The sequence below is a fragment of the Electrona antarctica genome (genome assembly GCF_951216825.1).
Source record: "Electrona antarctica genome assembly, chromosome: 16".
NCBI classification, from domain to species: Eukaryota; Metazoa; Chordata; class Actinopteri; order Myctophiformes; family Myctophidae; genus Electrona; species Electrona antarctica.
In genome coordinates this window covers 18,803,725-18,826,822 of record NC_136797.1, presented here as the reverse complement: position 1 = coordinate 18,826,822, position 23,098 = coordinate 18,803,725, and the positions used below count along the sequence as shown (strand labels likewise).

Sequence of the window (23,098 nt, the reverse complement as noted above, 5' to 3'; positions counted from 1 at the left end):
TAAAATAAAAAAATGATATGAACTTTAATTTACTATCTAGTCATCAAACACATCCCAGTCCTCGTTCATTATGTCGCTCAACCATTTCAACAGTTTCTGGACCATTATTTCTCTTAATTTCATCCATTTTTTTTTTAAATTCTTTTATGAAGGAAAAGAAATGCCAAGATAATTGCGATCAGGCGATTATGCGATAATTGTGACAGGCCTAGCAACAGGGAGTATGCAGTGCATGGATCAAAGACCATAATGGACCACGTTCCTTGGACCGCAGTGCCCTGGAATATCAGTGCCTCGACTATAAATTCCTTCCTGCTGGAACATAACCTTCTAAGGTGCAATAATTGGCCAATGGAGAGGATGTCTCTAGAGCTTGTGGGGTGGTATATGAGCATGAAAGGGGTGAGCAGTGAACGGTCTTTTTCCGGAAAATGGTTGTGGTGAGTGTTTTATCCTCCTGCTGTGTCACTCTGTGGAAGACTCCATATAGACAGTGTGACTGAGGTTTGAATTCCATGTGTTGAGCATAATGTAATGGAACTGGAAAGATCATCCTAAGAAAAGACCCTGACCAGAACATATCATTATACCGCATTTGCACATCATTATTATCAACCTACTGTACTACAGTATATTATGATCTGTATGGGTTCAACTTGTCATCCTTGCAGAGTTGTTGTTGTTTTTATATGGTCTGTTCAAAAACAAAGACATTGTTTTTGAGGAAAAGGCCGGCAAGTGAAGTGATGAATCTGTTGGATGGGATAGTATATTGTATTTATGCGCTGCTGTAGTGTGTGTGGCTTCATTGTTTATGAGGTCTGTTGATAACCTGATAACCCGATAGTGTACCAAAACATTGTTTCCCAATAAATCGTTTTTTTTATTGCAAGTTAAGAGTCCTTTTTTTCTCCTAAATACTAACTTATACAGTACAAATTTGGAGAGACACTATAAAAGAGATTTGTTGCCTGACTGTGTCATGATGGGATCTCATGTAATTTATTTTCCTACATACATACATCTAGATACACATCGGCAGTGAACCCTCTCCCTCTGCATTGGTGGATGGCCTCTATGCCACCTGGACACCTTAAGATAAAACATATTTGGTAATACAAATTAACTTTATCACCTTGCCCACAGCAGTGCGTGGCATGGGTTATCAGTCCTGTTTTATGTATGTGTGTTTGTTTCTTGTATCATTTGTGTTGTGTTTCTGAACTTTCAGATAGGACAGTGTAGAAAAGAAACAGGACTCCAAGGGCAGAGTGAGGAGAGACAGCAGACTCTCAGTTGTATTGAATTCAGGGATGGATTTTCATGAAATTTTGTGGGAAGATCATGGATGTAGAGATGTAGAACAAGAGATGTTGGTGCAGGCTGCCTGCACCTTAAAATTAAAATTGTTTGTGTGCATGTACAATTTACATTTATATTATTTATTTTCTCTGTCAGCTGTCATGGTGGTCAAATACAGCGTCCAGGTTTACCAGCGAGATTTATTCTTGACCGGAGACACACACCATACCTACATCCAATTAACTGGAACGAGGGGCTCCAGTAATAAAGTTAGACTGGCTGACTGGTCGGTAAGTGGTATGGTATGCATGTCTGCCTTGGGTTTAGTAATAGTAATAAACTAGACTACTACTATCAGTGATAGTGATTGGTGGTAATAGTGATAATGGCAGCTGTAGTAATAGTATAGAGGAGTATTATCATACTGTATTAATGCATACATTCCAGTAGTTCTACATCAAGTGCATTGCATTTGATTTTGTACTTTTATGAACAGTGTGCCTTGAAAAACTTTACCAAAACATTAGTTTGCATGCATAATAATAATAATAATAAATATAAATAATAATTTTAGCTTAGTACACAAATGGTTTATCCCATTTCTTAGCTTTATAAAAACATGGCTGTTGTCACTCAGCAGTCAAACAATTATCACGTATTGTTGTAACTTGTTGAGCTACGACAAGCATGAATCAATATGTCTGGTTCATTGCTGAAAAGACTTGTGCACCCCTGGCTGGCTTGGATCGATATCACTTTTGTTCAGGACTGTATCACCCTTTACAATTTACACCATCCTGCCTCTACCCTTATCAGGACTAACTTACTGTCTTTGTGTCTGAAATAACTATTTACTTTCTTATTTTTTGTTGGCCTTTTTACTTTGCAGCATGGTTCTTGCTTGTGCACTCACTTGAACAATGCTGTTTGTAGTACTGTAAGTCGCTCTGGATGAGAGCATTTTGTTTAAAACCTGAATTGTACATTTTTATTAACTGTCTGAGCATTATATACAGTTCTGCAGAGCCGTGACAAATACCTGCTGTTGCTCACCATGTAAAGCAGAAGAAACGGTGAGTTCCACGTTATGTGCGATACAAAGTTATAAATCATTACTACTCTAGTCCCAAGCTGGCACCTACACATTCTCTAGTGGTTATGTTCTAGCTCAGGGGTTCTCAACACGTGGGGTTTTTTTTTGTGCAACTGAATGGCTGGAAAATGGAAATGAAGAGTTTACATATAGTACATATTGATTATATCTGGTTTCAGTATTTATTTATGGCGTATAGAGCGTCGCAGTCCCGCCTCCTACCCTGGACCAGGAAATGAAACCCAATGCATTTTTCCCATAGACATTTCTTAAAGTATTTATTTAAAGACGGTTACGCCGCGGACAAAGCCAACTGGAGTCGTGACAACTCATGACAACACAAACAATATTTTGGACCAAACAAATAATTACAAAGAAGAAAAACAACAAAAAAAGTGTTGTAACCTGCCGTTTTTTTCTTCTTTCTAATTATTTGTTCGGCACAAAAATTGTGTTTGTTGTCATGATTTGTCACGACTCGAGTTGGCTTTGTCCGCGGCGTAAACGTCTTTAAATAGATACTTTCTGAAATGTCTATGAGGAAAATGAACGGAGAATCATTTCCTGGTCCAGGGTAGGAGGCGGGACTGCGACGCTCTATTGTCTCTATTATTAAGGTTATTGTAGCAGTCAATTTATATTGGGGGTCGGGAGGGGGCGGGGCGGGGGTCCCGATACATTGCCAAAGCATTTCCGGGGGTCCCCGGCCAAAAACGTTGAGAACCCCTGTTCTAGCTAACAGCAAGAAATGTTCATTAATTTCTCAAACTTCAAATAATTATAACAAATCCATGCCAGCATAGATGTTATAATCACTTGAGTTATGTGACGCAAGGTGCTGCAGTTAATACCACCACCAGCAGAAAAGTCTACGTGAAATATTTGTAATTCTCTCCGTAACGCACAAAGTTGATGTGTATCTTGTAGAGACCAGCGGGTGGCGGATTTAGCCGCGGTTGCCGCGGGTGAACCGCAGTTTAGGGTGGATTAGGGTCAATTCATATTATTATAAATTAATATAGGATAAACCGCGGGTGAAATAATGCGGGAAATAAAGTAATGGCATAATAAAGTATATAAATATGCTTATTATAGCTTTTAAAACGCACACAATCTCGGCGTGCGTGCGTTGGTAGTAGTATTTTAATTTAATCATTTTCCATGATCTGGCACAAATTAGCCGCCTATGAAGTTGGGTCATGTTGCACAACAACAACAACACAGTGGTCTCCTACAGGCAGCTACGCTAAAGTTGCTAACAGGCAGCTAGTGAGTTTGAGAGAAACTTAAAACTAAGTAAAACAGAAGGGAGTGATTAAGTTCTTTACCCTGCCGCCGATGACCGCTGGATATGCTGTATGAAAATACGTCGCGAAAACGTGGACGGCGTGTTACCATGGAAATGGATATATACAACCACTACGTAACATTGGTGAACTGTCGAGAGAGTGGTGAGTGACATTGTTTGTACAAGTAGTATAAATAGCCGATCTACAAGCTCACAACGCGTCGCAGCGTCGCGTTGTGAGCTTGTAGATTGGCTATACTGTATACGCTGGGCGCTTCCCTGCGCAGCGGATTGCGGGTGGTGCGGATTAATAAATTGGATTAATTAATAAATTGCGGTCGGATAACGGGCGGATTATAATTATGCACATGCGGATTCGGGTGACAAAAAAGCTCATCCGCTGTTCTCTAGTATCTTGCCTTTTTCCCCCATGGCTCTCCCCCCTCTCCCAGGTAGAGGAGTGGGAGGTGACTTGTCCACACAGCCTGGGTGTCCTTCTCTTTGTCTCGTTGGACACGCCTCCGTCCATCACTGCCTGGTACTGCTCCAAGGTCATGGTGACAACACCAGAGGGCAGGGCCTCTGTCTTCCCCTGCCACCGATTTGTCGACGGCGGCCGCACGCTCACCCTGCGCGATGCAATAGGTTGGTGGCACCGTGAAAAAAAGAAATACAATAAAGAAATGCAATCAAATCCATCAAACTTTTCTCTTATTCCTCCTTTTACTCCATGTGAATCACAAAACTACTTCTTTGACTAGGAAAGAAAAAGCATTTTAAATTGCCCTCAAAGAAATTGTCTTCAAGTGGTAATATAATGTTATGATCTATGATTGTGCTTTACTCTTTATTTAGCTCTCTCTCTCCTCTTATAAACAAATGTATCTTAAAATGTAAACAAATGTATTTTAACCAAGTGTATCTTGCCGTTTTAGCTCTTTTCATTATAACCCAACATGTACATAGCCAAATGCCACTCTCTCTGTCTCCTGTTTACATTATAACCATAGTCTCTCTCCCTCCCTCTCTCTTTCCATAATAATCCAGTCTCTCTCCCTCACTCTGTTTAAATTATCACACGTTTATCTTTTTCTCTACCTATTGCTCTCTCTGCCTTTATCTCTTCTTAATACATAGCCCTCTCATATTTATTTGATTGGTAGGTGACAAAGATAAACCTATATCCAAATTATGCTAATATAGGATTATGTTTTGTAATATCCAGTTAGATTTACGATACCGTAAGTGCCACAGTGAGCTGCTTGGCACCCTTGGGAAATCTGGACGTTGTCGGACTTATTATGCACATCAAATGTAAAATATGAATTCAATTACATGTATATTTTTATTTTTTCTTAAAGCCAAGTTAATATTTGAGGACATGAGGCCTGAACTACTACAGCAAAGAATTCATGAGCTAGCATATCGACGTGAAGTCTACAGGTATTTCAATACGTTTCCATCCGCACGCACACGCACACACACACACACACACGTACATCATGAACATGCAGGTTATGTTGTCTCTCTGTAGGTGGAGTAACTACGCAGATGGCCTTCCAGAGTCGATACGTACAAATGGATTTTTTTCTCTTCCTCGTGAGGTGCAGTTCTCCATCACCAAAGCCACACAGCTGATTTTAACTGTTGGAGAAGCGTAAGTTGTAAAAGTGGTGCACATGGAAGTATAGTGGTATAGTTATAGCAGTAGTAGTGCCGTTGTAGTCTGAAAAGCCACCTCTTCAGGCTCCATCTTAGCCCATAGCACTTGCCGTAGCACTTTCACTAGCCTCGACGACCTTACAGGCGTATGCAAATTAAGGCTCAATTTATGTAACTTAAATAGCATTTTATGTAGACATACTCATAGCCCTCTATAGTGTATACTCATAGCTTTAGTGTAAGATGTTAAGCTTCCTTATGATTCTTGATGACTCATGATGACTTGTATTCAATGTATTACCATGTTATTCTTGCTTTACTGTAAATCACTCTGGATTAAGAGCGTCTGCTAAATGCCTAAATTGTACATTGTATTGCTGGTGGTAGGATTGGTAGTATTAGTAACAGTGTCAGTGATAGATACACTGGTGGTTATCAGTATACAGTAGGTAGATAGGCAGTAGTTGTTGTAACTGTTATTTCTCTCCGTGCAGTCTAGCAGAGTTGGGTCTAGAGGGACTCCTATGTGAAGAACATCCCTGGTCTTCAATGGAAGAAATACACCAGGTTTTCACAGAGAAGAAATCTGGTGCATGTAGTAAGTTATATTTCTGGTTAAACCCTCTAGTCTAAAACAACAACAACTTAACAAAGCTAAGGTCTCCCTTCCACGCTATATTCTATCTTCCAGAATACCTAGAGAAACATTGGAAGGAGGACTGTTTTTTTGGCCACCAGTTTCTGAATGGAGTGAACCCCATGTTGATCAGGAGGTGTTCACAGACACCCCCAAACTTCCCTGTTACTGACGACATGGTCCGACTCTCACTACAGAGAGGGGTCAGCCTTCAAGACGAGATTGCGGTAATACAGTTACTTCTATTGCTATTACAGTACTGCCACTATACTACTAACCAGTAAGACGCCCTGAGGGCTGCCGACAGACTGTGCCGTCAGACTGCTGGGCGAGTGCTGGCGCTTTGGCATGGGGGGTCAGATCAACATATGGAATGAATTATGTACTGGCGATATATGGAGCGAGTCTTGAGTGTACAGGGTTTGATGAGGGCCCAGGTAGGGCCGGGCCTTAATTTTCGGGTCTGTTGAGAACTCTAGTTTTCGCCGGCTGCGGCTGCACTAATAACTTTTTGGCAGGCCCGTCTAGAGTTTGAATGGACAGGTATCGGTCAAAAGGGAGACATCGAAGAGGAAGGACGGGTGGGGAAGGATCAATATATGGAATGTCAGAACAGGTCAGCTCCATATATGGAGATCTAAAGGGTTTGATGTTTGAGGTCAGATGTAGAGTTGCTGGCAGGCTCCATATTTGCAGATCTAGGTGATGATCCAGTCTTCTCCATGTATGACTAGGGTTTGATAAGGTCAGTGTCGTGATCTTCATATATGGAGACAGACATATATGGAGCGTGTCACGATCCGTGACGGACTGACGTTCATATATGGTGGTGTGACGTGTCACGAGGCGTGATGTCACAAGGCGTAATGGACTGACAACCACATGGAGGCGCGTGATGTCACAAGGCGTAATCTGACTGACGGACGGACTACTACTGCTGCTTCAGATGTTACTAACTACTAAATATACTGTCACCAGACTCACCACTATTACTAGTTATTACAACTACTGCTATTACTGTGACTACAGCTTCTACTGTCTGTCTGTCTGCTCAAGCTTCTTAAAACTTCCAACATTATACATTCATTTCATTATTTTCCTATTATATGTCCATTGTCCAAACAGAGAGGTAACATCTTTCTGGTTGACTACGAGAGGTTGGATGGACTGACGCCCAATGTCATCAATGGCAAACAGCAGTACCTGTCTTCTCCACTAGTACTGCTCTACCTGACTCCTCGAGACCAGCTAGTGCCCATTGCTATACAGGTACTGTACTATAGTAGTAGTAGTTGTAGTAGTAATGCAGTAATGCAGTAATAATGCACCTCTCCGTCTCTCTCCAGTTACATCAGGAACCCTCAGAGGACAATCCCATATTCCTCCCATCTGACTCACAACACGACTGGATATTAGCAAAGATATTTGTCCGGGGTGCCGACTTTGCTGAGCATGAACTAAACGTCCACTTTCTTCGAACCCATCTATTATCCGAGGTCTTTGCCATGGCCACGCTGAGGAACCTCCCCACAGTCCACCCACTGTACAAGGTACAGTATAGTGGCTCAAGGTTGAAGGTGCTCGTGCACATACAATAAAACATGATACTTGTATTGTTCTGTCCATAATAGGTGGTCTGTGAAAACATCCAGTGAATGGAGAAAAACACTGATGGATAACATGAATTCAGTGTATTATTTTCAAGTGAGGTAACAAAAACAAACGGTGAAGGACTAGAGAGTACCAAATCAAAATACAATACAACAAGAATACACGGTGTGGCACTCACGCACTTAACCCAGTGTGTTTAGCATGAAATAACTATGTGGTGAGATGAAAAGCGTACCCCACTCGCAGCACACTGTGGGCTCCAGTTGGTGGTCTGGAGTTGATGGAATGATTGGACTGGCTCTGGGTTTGAAGAAAGAGGTAGAAAACAGTAGAGGGAGGGAAAGCCAGACACAAGTGCATGCAGTAATCCATACATGTACAGTAACACTTATACTTCAAGCTTCTCTACAGTGTGCATCTATCTATAAAGTCTACTAATGTCTGTCTGAATATAGCTTTCTGTCTGTTGCTTACAGTATCTCTCATACTTCTTCATGTACTGCAGTTATATTTCATAATCTTCTTTTCCCTTTAGCTGCTTATTCCTCATTTCCGCTACACTCTGGAGATCGACACACTGGCCCGATCGCTGCTAATTTCAGACACCGGAACATTCACAGAGGTATTTATTCATCTAAAATCAAGAGCTAAATCCAATATTGGAGTCACTTTAACCCCATTGATTTTAGTGACACTTAACTGTGGCCTTTTCCATACTGAAAATCTAATGGACAGATTCCCATGAAACGTACACCATTGTGTACATCAACAGTGTGTTTGTATTTATAGTACACAGCAGCTGGTGGTCCAGGCACTTTGTCCTTCATGAGAAAGGCAGCGGCTGGGTTGACATACAGGTCCATATGTCTCCCTGATGACATCATCGACAGAGGACTGGATTCTGTTCCCAACTTCTACTACCGAGATGATGGGCTAAGGCTCTGGAACATCATACACAGGTACAATAGAAGTATCATCAGGAGTACTGTGGCTGGTGGTAACTACGACTACAGTTAACTTAAATTACTGAGACAAGCATTTCAGTCAGAAATCACTATTAGAACATCACAAGAGGCCTGCTTTACATCTCTGCCACTTTAAGCAGATCAATTAGCATCAACTAAAATAAAACAATGCACTAAACTCAGCATTGTGATTGGCTGGCAGGTATGTTGAGGGCGTGGTCAGCTACTATTATCATGACCATTATGCCGTCATCAGGGATTCTGAACTTCAGAGCTGGATCAACGAGATTCTCGTGTTTGGACGACTTGCGGATGACAACAAAGGTTCACCACCATTTTTTTGTTCTTCTTGTTTGCTTGTTTAGTACTAGTAGGGGTGACATATTTGATATTGTCAAGTTAGGAGTACTGTATGTCAGTGGTTCCCAAACCTTTTCATGTCAAGGACCCCCAAATTGACACTAATTAGCCCCACGGACCCCCATTTGAAAAGATATAACCCCCATAAGATCAGATTTTTACGGCTCTAGCAGTGATTCTCAACCTGTTTAATTTCAAGGACCCCTAGTTTGACATGCATATTAGTTAGAAATGCCATTAAATGGGGGTCTGTAGGACCCCCATTTAATGGCATTTCTAATGCCACAGACGAAAAACAGTCCACACTATTTATCCATAATGTATAAATGATAGATAAGGGGTCAGGACAACGAGGCCTTTTCGTGGAGGGGTCAGAATGAAATTTGGACTTGAGACTGTTTTTCGTCTGTGGTACTATTGTAAAATCAATGTTAATTTAACTCTGAGAGTGTACAAATGGAACCAAACCATTTGGTTCCATTTGTACACTCTCAGAGTTACATTCCCATGAGGGTCCATTTGGTTCCAAACTATCATTTAGCTGGAGACCCACTTTGGGAACCATTATTAGCATTACACAAGACTAATTTATAACTTACTGTGGCCTATATTCTCACAATGACATTTTCCATAAGAACAACATCCCTGTGAAATAGGATTCAAATTCTATTATTTTAATCTACAGTACGTACAGTAGACAATCTAAGTATAATGTAATGATGGTGTTTACCTCATTTTGAACATAAGCAGCAGCCAGCTAGGGGACGATCTGAGAACGTTCCCGACCCATTTATGTCCCGAATGGTCTTTTGTGGACTTTTTCCTGCTACTGTCATGCATGGTCTTGTTCTTGCATGCAGGGACGTGGAGTGTTATAGGGGCAGGGGCTGAAATCCTGTTAAGAGGGCACTTTTGGACAAAAATAGCAAAAATAGCTGATCTACAAGCTCTTGAGAGCTTGTAGATCAGCTATTTTCGGGGCGCAACCCAGCACTCCTTAGCTAGTGGAGATGCGGTGTAACGACATGGATTTCTAAACAAATTTGTTCAGCGCAAAACACTGTGTTCACGTTCAGGAGACTTTGGAAAAAAAGCAATTCTCCTGAATGCTGCCTTCCGGCATGGCATGGAAAGGAGAGGCATTTGCATTTTTGTCTCATGCTGCATTCGTGGTCTAGAAAGGGCAGTTGTTTTACAGACGGGTAAAAGGGCAGGGGCTGAAGCCCCCTTTGATGTCTATGTGTGCACGTCCCTGCTTGCATGGATATAATGGTACGTTGTTCTGTCTCATCACTCAGGTTTTCCTAAGTCATTCAGTTGTGTTGATGAGCTGTCATACTTCATTACCATGGTGATCTTCACAGCATCGGTACAGCACGCCGCGGTCAACAATGGTCAGGTACATTACACCCACAACTTCTAACTAAGAGGTCAACATTTCTACTATGATACTATTTTCTACTGTTATACTACTTCTCATCCGTTCCTGGTTTCACATTGATGACCCTGCGCGCATGCATGCACGCACGCACGCACGCACGCACGCACGCACGCACGCACGCACGCACGCACGCACACACACTTACATTTAAATAATTCCCATTTTTATTTATTTTCCTATCCAGTTTGACTATTATGGCTTCATGCCCAACGCTCCCTTGTCGCTGCAGTCCCCTCCTCCTGCCACCAAGGGTCAGTGTTCTGAAAACACTCTCCTCGCTACCTTACCAGATGTCAACGTCACGGCTCACGGCCTCGCCACAGTCTACCTCCTCAGCAGGACACCTAGAGATTATGTAATTATTAGAACGATGCATCCCAATTATCTCTGACTCTACATGCTCTGTCATCTCTGTCTCTCTCTCTCCATCTTGGTTAGATTTTTCTCTGTCCATCTCTTTGTTATATTTTTTCGACCCATTTCTCCTCTCCATAATCCACTGTCTCTCTACCTCTCAGGTACCACTAGGGGGCTACACTGAGCAACATTTCTCGGAGAAAATCCCTCTGGAAAGATTGGATGAATTTCGAAAAGATTTGAAAATCCTTGGATTCGAAATCCAGTCAAGAAATGTCCATTTGTCTCTCCCCTACAATTACCTGAACCCTGCAAACATTGAAAACAGCGTAGCGCGTTGAAATAGCTATCAATAGCTATCTACCATAGTAGGAGAATCAGTGTGACCCATGGGCTCTTTCATCCCGTCTCGACTATTGTAATGGACTTTATACTACCCTTAACTGTTCCTCTATTCACAAACTACAATTAGTACAAAATACAGCCGCCAGAATTCTCACCAATACAAACCGCAGAGCACACATAACACCGGTACTGGCTGAACTCCACTGGCTCCCTATCAAATCCAGAATCAATTTTAAAATCCTTTTAACAACGTATAAAGCACTACATGGCCTAGCCCCAGTTTATATCACCGACTTACTGGTGGCAAAACCAAATGTAAGACCTCTCAGGTCGTCTGACAAAGGCCTCCTGAATATCCCTGTGACAAAGCTGAAAACCAAGGGGGACAGGGCCTTTGCAGTAGTTGCTCCCACACTGTGGAACGCCCTACCCTTTTTAATTAAAAATGCAGAGTCTGTCGAGGGTTTCAAAGTCTTGTTGAAAACTCACTTATTTAGGTTACATTTTATCTTGTGAACTTTTATTTTTACCATCATTGTTGTGTTTCTGCTCTTATTCTTTGTTGTGTTTGCTCCTTTGTGCCTTGTTTTAACTTGATTGTTTATATTGTTGTTTTTACTGTACAGCACTTTGTAACTTTGTTTTGAAAAGTGCTTCATAAATAAAATTTACTTACTTACTTACTTACTCTTTAATGTGTTACTGAATTATAAGATGTGATGTATAGTACACTACAAAAAAATACATTTGTTTTGATTGTTAGGGAGAGATATAGGGATAGTAAACCCTTGGTGTATTACTTTATGTACCACTGGATTTGTCAATTATGAATTTGTGGCAAATAAACATCTTCAACATTAACATTCTGAAATTTCAGGGTGATTGTTACACCATCGGTTGTTGCAACAACCGATGTAACGTATGTGATGCATGTGTGAGGCAGGGTACCTGTGGACTAGCGTGGACTAGCTCTTTGGTAGTAGGACTGGAAGGGCATCCTGGTTCTTGGCTTCAAAGATGAGCCTGTGGGCTGTGGCAGCCCTGGGATTCTTTCCCCACGTCCACTCTCTCACCCGCTTCCGTTGACTCTCTCAATCTGTCACATCATGGAGGTTGGTGGGGCTGACGAGTGGCAGACGGATTTGCTCTTGCACTATAAGTTAAAGATAAAATAGAACAGGAATTATCCAATTGTCAGGGTGACTCGATACCCGAGTGGTTGGGGGCCCACATGAGCAGGGGTCACCAACATGTCCATATACGGACAAATGTGTCTGTGGCAAAGACGTCATGTCCGTGGCATTTTTTTATTTTGTTTTACACAACATGTTCTTATTTTGATCATAATACCCACTTAGTGTCTCCAGGTTTTCTTCAGAATATGTATGACAATTATTTACTATGACACTATGGCACATTAGGAGTCGACTAGTAGTCTAGTACTAGTGGTTCTCAAATGTTTTATTTGCAAAGACCCCCTTCGAATGGAACCAAATGGACCCCTTTTGTACACTCCCAGAGTTACAGTCCTGTTATGGTCATTCATGGTTTTCTATTCATGCGTTTCTGGTAATATTGTCTACTCATTTTGTATGTCTGTGGCAAAAATGTCCACCACCACAAGCCAACATATGGTGCTGCACATAAGAGACCAAGAGCACATTTGAATTGATTATTATGGAGTATTAACAGTTTGCACAAAAAAAGCACAGAAGAGTACAGTTTAATATACAAACTCATGTAATACCCATATGTAATAGTTGTCTACTTGACCCCAAGAAAGCACTATGGCTTGTTTCCATAAAAACAGGACTGCTATATAACCTTGATTTGCATGTATCTTGTTCTACCACATAAAGTAGCTCCTGGCTAAACAGTAGCCTACATACACTATACACTCAACTCCCCCCTTTTTAATTTAGTAGTGCAACAACAATACACACTCGTAAATAACAGTCAAATGATGATTACAATGTTGTTGTTGTTGGTGGTGGTGGTGGTGGTGGTATTCAATGCTAGCCCACAGCTAGCCCCTCTCGGAACCCTCGAATTCAATGCAGCTGTGCAGGCAGTGCAGCACCTAACAGCACCTAGAACCGAGCAGTGTGTTCTTCCACATAAAGTAGTTCCTGGCAAAACATTACAGTAAACAAACAGCTTCACCCGGTTTACTGGAGACATATTATGTGAATAATGACACTGAATGAAGAGAAACGCTTAACAAACAACCATGATAACTATAAGACGTTAGTAGCATAAGCATTCTATAATAAATCAACAACGTTAGCTTTAGCTACCGGTCCTTGTTCATCCATGGACAGTGGACTCGCTGGACGGAACGGAACGGAACCGATACAGTAGTTTAGTTTTCCCGCGGACGTTCTCTGAGGCGGGACCAGCAGCATGCTCCTTCAAGGAGCATTCTGCTGATTGGACGTTCACTGCGTGAACTGTGCGTGATCAGAGCCGGGACCAATCAGAAGGCGAGGAGCATAGGCAGCGGGCCAATGGCGTTGCAGGACGGACTAGAGCAGCAGGTGTGTACTGAGGTTCATAACTTGCAGACTGTTAGATGCTTCTCAGACAGTGTTTGAATTAGTCGCATCTCACCAGCTCCTGGAAGGAAACCCGTTATTTCATCTTCTTACTGCTTCTGTGTCAACGACACAACACAATTGACGAATCAATAATCATTGTTTTCATCTTCGTTTGTCCTTTCTTTCATACTGCTTCTGTGGTTTGAACGTTTGGCTTCTTTTTTTTTTTAAACGGCAAAAATTGACGTTCATCGTCGACCAGTTTGAAAGAGTGTAAGTTGATTTTCTTCAAAATGCCATTTTAACGGAATTGTGGTGGAACATGACATTTTTATGATTTGTCGATTGCAAAATGTTTGATTGTAGCGTGAAGTGTGTTATGTAAATGCTAAGGATCTAACCGAACTCATTGTGGATCATTTACAGCCGTTTTGTTTTTAGAGTAATGTTTAAATTAGAAAAATAACGGCGTGTCGTTGGAAATCATCCTGTCGCTTGTCAATGATGTTGGCTGAGTTTTGGTTATAGCTAGTGTTTTCGTTAGCATGTTGGTTTGACTTTGACATCACTGATCAACTATCCTTCTGTCGCTTGTCAAATAGAACCGTTAAAGCTTTTTTTATTTTTGAAAATGACTATGTTGTCGATGACTACATGAAATCACTCAACTCGTCCTGTCGCTACTCTCTTGTCAAATAGAACCGTTAAGCTTCGATGCGGTGATGTTTTCAAAGTGTTCGTGACGGAGTTAGTACTATAGGACTAGGACTGAGTATACTATACAGATACCTTTGTTACATTTGGTTTATGATAACATCTCAATTAAAACACCACATGCTTTAAACAAATCTTTTTTTATTCATAGAATGAGTTTCCCCTCCTGCTTGTAGCCAGTTGTTGTTTCTATGGTAGATTTGCTTGCCCCACTGACAGCTTTAGTTAATTACTAGTTGCTTTGCACTTGCAGATTTAGATTATTAATACAAAACAAGAATCAACAACTTTAGCCCTATTTTATACTTTGGCTATTTTTGAAAAGGTTTGAGCAATTTTGACTGATTTTATTCTAAAACAGGCCATTTATAATTACTACCAAATTACTTTCTCATTCGTGTAAATATATTTTAATGCCAAATATATGCTTTTGTATTGTATTACTTTTGTATTGTACTTTGATTACATAACTTATCCACCACTAGATAACACCAGTTAACACTCCAGGAAGGAGGACAAGGAGAAGACGCCAATAGACCAGTACTGGTACACACACACACACACACACACACACACACACACACACACACACACACACACACACACACACACACACACACACACAGAGAGAGAGAGAAGGAATAGGGAGGTGTGACAGAGAGCAGAGGTTTCAGAGTAGAGCCATGCTGTGTGGTGCAGTCTTGTGGTCCGAGATGGTGACGACCTCCCCCCGGGCCAAGGAACCGGACAACGCCTCCTTCTCGGTCAACGTGGATGACAGCCTGACCAGCCTGCAGTGGCTGCTCAGGCCACTGGCCTGTGACGTCTCCGTCCCTGGTGCCAGCGGCAGAGGGTCCCAGCCAGGTGGAGGGCCAGCCAGGCGGAGGGAGCCTCTGCTGTCCGCCCACCACCACCAGATGCATCCTGTCATCAGCTGCCGCCAGCCGGTGAGTTCTTCTCGGGTGCCTTTGTCCCCTCTGGCTGCGGACCCAGCACCCATCCAGACCATGGCGCTGGCCTGCAGCCTGACGCAGAAGATCCTCCCTGGCATCGTGGCCCGCGGCACCCGTGGAAAGAAGCCGCTGTACACCTACCCCATGATGATCTGCATGGCCATGCAAGCCAGCAGGAAGAGCCACATCGCCGCCTCCTCCATTTACCAGTGGTTCATGGACAACTTCCCCTACTTCCGCCACCACGACAAGCCTGACTCCTGGAAGAGCTCCATCCGGCACAACCTGTCCACCATTAAGGAGTTCATCAGTGTCTCTCGGCAGGGAGATGACCCAGGTAAGGGAGGCTTTTGGACGGTCGACCCGCAGTATGCTGAGGGCATCCTTCTCCGTGCTCTCAACAAGTGGACTTCCGACTTCAAGAAGGACCCGTCACTGCCTAGCCCACTCGTGCAGATCCCACCCCTGCCGAGCCCACTCCCGGCCAGCTCCCTGCAAACGGTTTGTCGTCCCTGTAACCCCACAGGCGGCCAGTCTGTGTCGCAGCAGTTGATCAGGGGCTTTGATGGCGCCACCAGTGTGGAACAGAAACAGCCAGGCAAGGAGATCGGCAAGCTCAAGAGGAAGAAGCGTCCAGACTCTACAGCTACCATGGCCAAAGTCCCCCGTCGATCCAGCTCCCTGGTGCTTCAGACAGAGGAACAGAAAGAGCTGGACGTCCTCATAGATTGGGTCTTGAGTAGGGAGCTCGGTCCTATACAGCAGCATCAAGGTCCAGAGCTCTGCAGTGTTGCTACCTCCGCAGGCTCCTGTGCGGCTCCTTCACCTCCTAGCGGTGCCTTGGGTTGGCTCCCACAGAGTCCGTTCGTTCACCATCAGCTCCTTGATTCGGCCTTGAGCAGGGAGCCGAGTCTTGACAGCGGGGAGCCGCTGAGCACCAGCCCCATAGAGGACAACCTGATGGTCGACTGGGACATGGACTTGGACGTCCTTACCGGCCCCATAGAGGACGACCTGACGGTTAACTTGGACTGGGACTTGGACGTCCTTACGGTCGACTGGGACTTGGACCTCCTCGATTCGGCCTTGAGCAGGGAGCCGAGTCTTGACAGCGGGGAGCCGCTGAGCACCAGCCCCATAGAGGACAACCTGATGGTCGACTGGGACATGGACTTGGACGTCCTTACCGGCCCCATAGAGGACGACCTGACGGTTAACTTGGACTGGGACTTGGACGTCCTTAGGGTCGACTGGGACTTGGACCTCCTCGATTCGACCTTGAGTGGGGAGCTGGGTCTGTACAGTGAAGAGCCGTTGAGCAGCATCAGCCCCATAGAAAAGGACGTGATCGTGACCTTTGACTTTGACTGGGATGCCTTGCTGGGGTCAGCCTTGAGCGAAGAGCCGAGTGTGGACAGCGTGGAACCGCCATGCTGAGCCTCAAACCCAGAAGGAGGACCTGACTATGTAGATCCCCTGGCCCGAGTTGGCAATATTAACAAATGTGAATACCACACTGGGATGTCACTTTGTGTCTTTCTATGGATTGCCATGGAATGCGTCGGCTGGAGTTACAGCACATTGGTGGCAGGAGGTTAAGTGCACCTCGACAGGAGTGAAGAGAAGTCCCTTCTGATTGGTCACAGAGGGCCCCCCAGTTGAGCTGGGTTAGTTGAGCCCTGCTCCTAACCGCTTCTGGTGCGCGTGGACGTGTTCCTATGCCCACAGGCCTACTCACACAGACACAAACACAACACAAGGACAGAGACCTTTGTATGCTACTGTGTAAGCACATTTACTGATTTACATGATAAATGACCAAAAAAAAGGACCCAAAAAGATGGAGCCTGGAATGTCAGAACTATTATTAAAACTGTTATGTCATTCATTATCACAATGCTTCGTTAGTATTGTTGATGGGTCTATTCAAAACGGAGCTTTATTGTAACAGAAACCGTTTTGTAAGCTATGAGCCACTGGCATCAAAGCAGCGTGCAGCTTTGTTAGTTTTGTTTATTACTATATCTGACTGCATGTCTGCTTTCTTTTCTCTGTATACTATTTATTTGACAATGACATGTCATACTGTACTGTATGCTGTTTATATAGTGCTAGTCTCTGTGTCATGCAGGAGCTGGTTGCCACATTCATCTGGCTTGAAGACAGAAATAGTCGTTCCCTGCTACCCTGGTCTAACTTCCATGCTGGCCAACAGGGGGCACCCTGTTCTCTGTGAACATCATCAACTGAGGAAGGTAAGGGTGGCTGGCAATCATAAATTGACATATAATCACTGGTATATATCAAGGAACAGGGAGAAATTATCAGTCAACCCAAATGTTTTTCTATATTTTCCTAAATGTTTTTCTAAATGTTTATATATTCATTACTTGATCTAGCCGAGTCCCCTAAACCCCTTTAAACCCCCCCTCTCTCCTCAAGGACTCAGTCAGATGTACCTCATTGTATTTTGTATATACTTATACTGTGTTTCAATATGTATACCCATAACCTCTGGGACTTTTATATGTGACAAGATAACAGGAAACGCCGATATTTTTGCCTTAATTCTTATGCATTTATGGACTTTGATGTCTATGATTTAATGACTGTCTGAACTGCTGAATATTTGCACTTGTGGTACAAGTTGGCTGTGTGTTCATGTGTCTGCACGGGACAGAGGAAGTTGTCTCACCTAGGGAGACTATATAATGTGACACTTCCCATGTCTCCAGCAGACAACGCTGATGAAGGCTTGAATGCCGAAACGCGTTCGTTGCTGCTGCTCTGCAGCATATCATGTCAACAATTAAATAAATTAAGAGTGCCTTAAAACATGAGTTCCGTGAGTGCTGGTTTTCTCTTTTAGAGAAATGTCTGTTTAAGAAATTATTAAAAGCAATATGCTGTTGGTTACCTTTGCATGTTTCTACCTAATGGGGGTCTATACCAGCTGCACACTTAACCATCCCATGAGTAGACGAATCATTGTGGTGCGAATACCATAGACTTTGAACACTTAAAATTAATTTATTGACTATACATTTGATAATACAAAAAAAAGCCAAGGTGAATTCAAATTAAATCTGAATGCAGGTGTCTGTCTGCATAATAAGCACAGACTCATTAGGGATGACTCACTGTCCTAAATTGCTGAAAACATATTGTTACTAGGGTTACTACGTTTCTGTGCTTCTCTACAATGAGGTCGAATGTCTCAAAAAATGTAATGATGACTGACCATGCCTAAGAAGAGCAGCATCAGGTACTCAGGGTTTCTGGAGTGTCTGTATGATTTTTATTTAGATTTGTATGTTTTTGTTGCTGTTTTATGTTGTGTTGTCCCCTGAATTGTTTATGGACCTATTGGAGTGAAATAAAGATTGATTGATATTCTACCCATACCTGTATCTTCTGCTAATTACTAACTATAACACTTAATGCCTCACCATGTAACAATTCTCCATGAATAAAATTTAATATTGTTCAATCTGTATGGTAGAGTATGTTAATACAATATATAACTTATACAATTGGGGTGATTGTATTTTGTCTCCCTAAAAGTTATTTAATAAGAATAATTTAAGTGATCTGGTTAATCAGAACATACTTCAATTTGTTCTTATATAAATTAAGAGAATACAGTTGCTAACCAGTAGAGTATTTGTCGTATAGTGTAGTACTTCTGTATTTGATGGAACGATAAGGGGAGGATGGAGATGAGTAGCCTGTCTAGTGTTGTCTTTGAGAATTTGTTTGAAAGTAATTGGTAAAAGGTTTAGGAATAGAGTTGGGGGTATGACCTTGATGGATTATTTTGACCTTTTGGCCTTAACCCCTAAACCAGTCACTCCCTTTAACCTTTAAAGGTGGTATACTTAAGTGATATTATTTATTTTATTAAACCATTAAGACCTGAGACCTGATTTTGTCTCCCTACCCTTCTATTAAGTTTGTGTCAAAGGTCATGTCTCACCTAGACAGGATCTGATATCTGACATATAATCACTGGTATATTGGTCAGATTGGGCTATAATTTCAAATATAACAGCAAGATAATGGCAAGAGTAATAATACATATGGCTCATATGGCCTTTTAGGGGTACAGTATGTCCACTGGTTTATTGGTCTGATTGGGCTATACTATTTTAAATATAACTTTCAAGAAACAAGCTTTCGGTTACAGGCTTATTGTCATGCAACAATACATGAAATGCATAATTGAACGAAATTCAGTTCCACTGGCTTACTATAATCTAAAACTACAATACTAAACACTACTGATAAAATCACAGTCGGTTCATAATGAGACAAATATTGCACACATGCGGTCCTCTTATAGGAGAAAGGATAGAGGATATTGCACATCACAGTGTGCTGGCTTGGGGAAATAAACTTTTGCAACGGATACTGCAACATCTTTTCCTAGAGTACTGCAGAGTGAAAATGAGAACTATCAACTCTTTGAATATATATTATTTCACAGTGTTACTGTATGTTTTTAACTCATACCTTTGCTTCTGGGGGGTCCCTGGAACAAACTATTTTCAGGTGGGGGGTCTGCGGCCAAATACAGATAATTCTGGGGGTCCTTGACATGGAAAAAGGTTGAGCCAGTTTTTCAGAAAACTGTTAGGATTTGTTTTTAATCGGCCTCGGGTCTAAATGGGTTAAGCACTGTCCTCACCACTCTCTGAACTTATACCGTCTGATTTGATTGCATTGCAGCTTCCAAAACAGACGCAGTTGGTCAGGATGCTCTCGTATAGTGTCCCTGTAGAATCTAGTGAGGGAGTTGGGCTCTTCTCATCCGGTGTAGAATAATGTGAAGATGTTTCAACCCCTTTGCTAAACTACATTACCCATCAAGCACCTGGGAGCAGGTAGTAACAGTAATGTGTTGTGTCCAGTGAGTTCGGTGGGGAACAACGGGAAGTTCATCCTATGATACAAGGCCATGCTGATGAAAGTGGAGCTGCTGTACCATCTAGCCTACGTTGTCGTCCTGACCTCCACCCTGGGACTGTCCCCCCCCCCCCAAGCTATTCTACAGCACACTGGTACGCATGAGCGCACACGTACATTATTATTTATGATATCATAAGTATTAGCAGAGAATTATTGTGTTTTTTGTTTAGCTCAAAGTGTGAAAATCCATGTCAAAGATGTTGATCAGTTTAATCAAGTGATATCTCAATTCAAATATGTACAAGAAATGCTAAAAAATAGTCTTTCTTTCTCTTTCTTAGGGATTGCTCCATCCTGCTGACCGCTCTGTTAGCTCCCATCCTGGTCTATCTGTTCTCCATCCTGTGCTTCCTGTGTCAGGAACAATGACTTCATCTTGAAGATCGATACCCTGCCTCAGATACCTAAAGCCCAATTCAGACAACTACAGATTGACATCATTCAGAACTCCTGCATGGCGTCTCTCAGAGCTGCCTACCTCCATGAGGGATTGATTGCCCACAGTATGTCAGAACCATATCCAGGTATTAAATCCATTCTGCTGGCTTGGATTCAGTCGCTGTAGACGACAGGGCAAGATGCTACAGCTGCGATTCATTGATCAGATTAGTGACTGGGCGTGGTCTGGCATTCAGAACACAGAACCGTTTGGAGTAAGAATGCTGAATGGACATTTGTCTCTCACAATTTATTTTTGTTATTTAAAGAAAAAAAGTTCTTTACGAAAAAAGTTAGATTTTATTGTATTTAGCACAGTATAAAAACAATACAAAAGGGAAAATACATAGAATATATATATATATAAACAGTGCAAGGAGGAGGCAAGAAGACCAAAGGGCTTATACAAGGCCTCAACCTGTGTACAACAAAACATTTAGAAACATGATTTGAAAGCACTATACATTGCATAGTATAAAGAAAGGTCTAGAACATGATTGAAAACTTGAATATCTAACTATATCGAAAATGGATTGTCAACATAGATGGTATATAAGCGTCTATATTATGTAATAATAATAAACAAAACAGGGAAGTGAAAAGATACTAATAAGAATAATTTAAGTGATCTGGTTAATCAGAACATACTTCAATTTGTTCTTACATACATTAAGATAATACAGTTGCTAACCAGTAGAGTATTTGTCGTATAGTGTAGTACTTCTGTATTTGATGGAACGATAAGGGGAGGATGGAGATGAGTAGCCTGTCTAGTGTTGTGTTTGAGAATTTGTTTGAAAGTAATTGGTAAAAGGTTTAGGAATAGGGTATGACCTTGATGGATTATTTTGAAACATGTATTGGCCTTAACCCCTAAACCAGTCTGTCACTCCCTTTAACCTTTAAAGGTGGTATACTTAAAGGACAACTTTAGTTTTTTTTCAACCAAGGTTCATGTTTTAGGATGTTATTAGAGAAAGTAAAAGATGATGTCATTTTTTTTCATTTGCTGCTTTCTTTCGTTTTAGGGATTTTAGCTGTTTTTGACAGGGGGGCGGGGGCATTCGAGCATGGGGCTAAATATGTATTTTTTTACAAAATATGATGGCGATTTATTTCTTTATTATTTACTATAGTCCTAATAAACCCCAGGAAATTACATCTGTCCACAAAAAAATTACAGGATCTACTGAATGTGAAGGTAGCCTACTGGGGGGAAGCCACACTGTGTGTCATAGGCTCAATGTCAGTTTGACAATGTCAGTGGCAGCGGTGGCCGAACGGATAGCGGCGCGGTCTAGATACCGGAAGGTTCCCAGTTCGAATCAGCCGTCCGACACATTAAAATTACCACCGCTGAAATGCCCTTGAACAAGGCATCAACCACTACGATGAAATGTGTTCTATGAGCAGGGCCTGGCTGGAAACAAGTTCTTGAGCTTAGCCCAGATACCCTGGGTAAATATAGATTTCATTTCATTTCATTTCATTACACATTCAGTAGATCTTGTGATGTTGTGGCCAGATGTAATTTCCTGGGGTTTATTAGGACTATAGTAAATAATTAAAAAAGAAAACGCTAATAAATCTAATGTGGCACAGATACTTTCCCGGTTTTAATGGGTAAGTCAGTGGTTTTCAACCAGTGGTCCTTGAGGGGGTTCCAGGTGGTCCCCAGCTAAATGATGGATAGTTGATAACCAAATGGACCCTTATATACCTTTAACTTTTGAGCACAACATTTTACGCTCTCAAGGGTTAAATTGTTGTTAAACTGCTTTACTTAATTTACAAGAAGTCTACACAATTAGAGAACGTAGAAGAATTGTTATATTTATCAATGTTTGCCTGTTGTCTCTTATTGTGGACAACAAAATATTCTAAGTTTTGGGTCTGAGAGGCTAAATGTCATCAAATGGTGGTCTGTGGCTCAAATGCTGAATAAATAATGGGCCTTGATGTGAAAAAGGTTGAAAACCACAGCTGTAAGTGATATTATTTTGTTAATATAAATGTTAAATGCAAAGTAATCATTGCTATTTGTTACAGTACCAAGCGTCTCCCTGTCTCTCCAGCTCTTTAGTAAACAGAAAATACATTTTCTGTTCAGGAGGATACTAATTTCCTCCAATCAGGAGAGAGAACTCGTACAACAGGATACAGACTAAATGAAAATGTAATGAAACCAACAAAACAAACGCAGAATTGGAACTAGATCAATTTGAAGCTGATAAATGGGTTCTCTCCTGATTTTATGAAATTGGCAACCCACCTGTAATTTTCTGTTTACTAAAAGATCAAGGAACAGGGAGAAATTATTAAAAGCAATATGCTGTTGGTTACCTTTGCATGTTTCTACCTAATGGGGGTCTATACCAGCTGCACACTTGACCGTCCCATGAGTAGACGAATCATTGTGGTGCGAAT

General features: G+C 41.9%; 1 protein-coding gene and 1 long non-coding RNA gene across 2 annotated transcripts; both read left to right on the top strand.

Annotated features, from left to right (window-relative positions):
- Window positions 1-4,051: 4,051 nt before the first annotated feature.
- Window positions 4,052-13,609, top strand: LOC306939331 (hydroperoxide isomerase ALOXE3-like; the record flags this gene model as incomplete). Its single annotated transcript, XM_079523919.1, has 10 exons — window positions 4,052-4,340; window positions 6,037-6,209; window positions 7,108-7,251; window positions 7,329-7,532; window positions 8,129-8,215; window positions 8,383-8,552; window positions 8,761-8,882; window positions 10,217-10,317; window positions 10,544-10,714; window positions 13,526-13,609. The coding sequence occupies 10 exons, from the start codon at window positions 4,052-4,054 to the stop codon at window positions 13,607-13,609; spliced, it is 1,545 nt and encodes a 514-aa protein (XP_079380045.1).
- A 3,577-nt stretch (window positions 13,610-17,186) lies between these two features.
- LOC306940184 lies at window positions 17,187-20,955 on the top strand. Its single transcript, XR_013791993.1, has 3 exons — window positions 17,187-17,520; window positions 20,176-20,325; window positions 20,515-20,955. It is a non-coding gene; the product is annotated as an uncharacterized lncRNA (long non-coding RNA).
- Window positions 20,956-23,098: the final 2,143 nt, after the last annotated feature.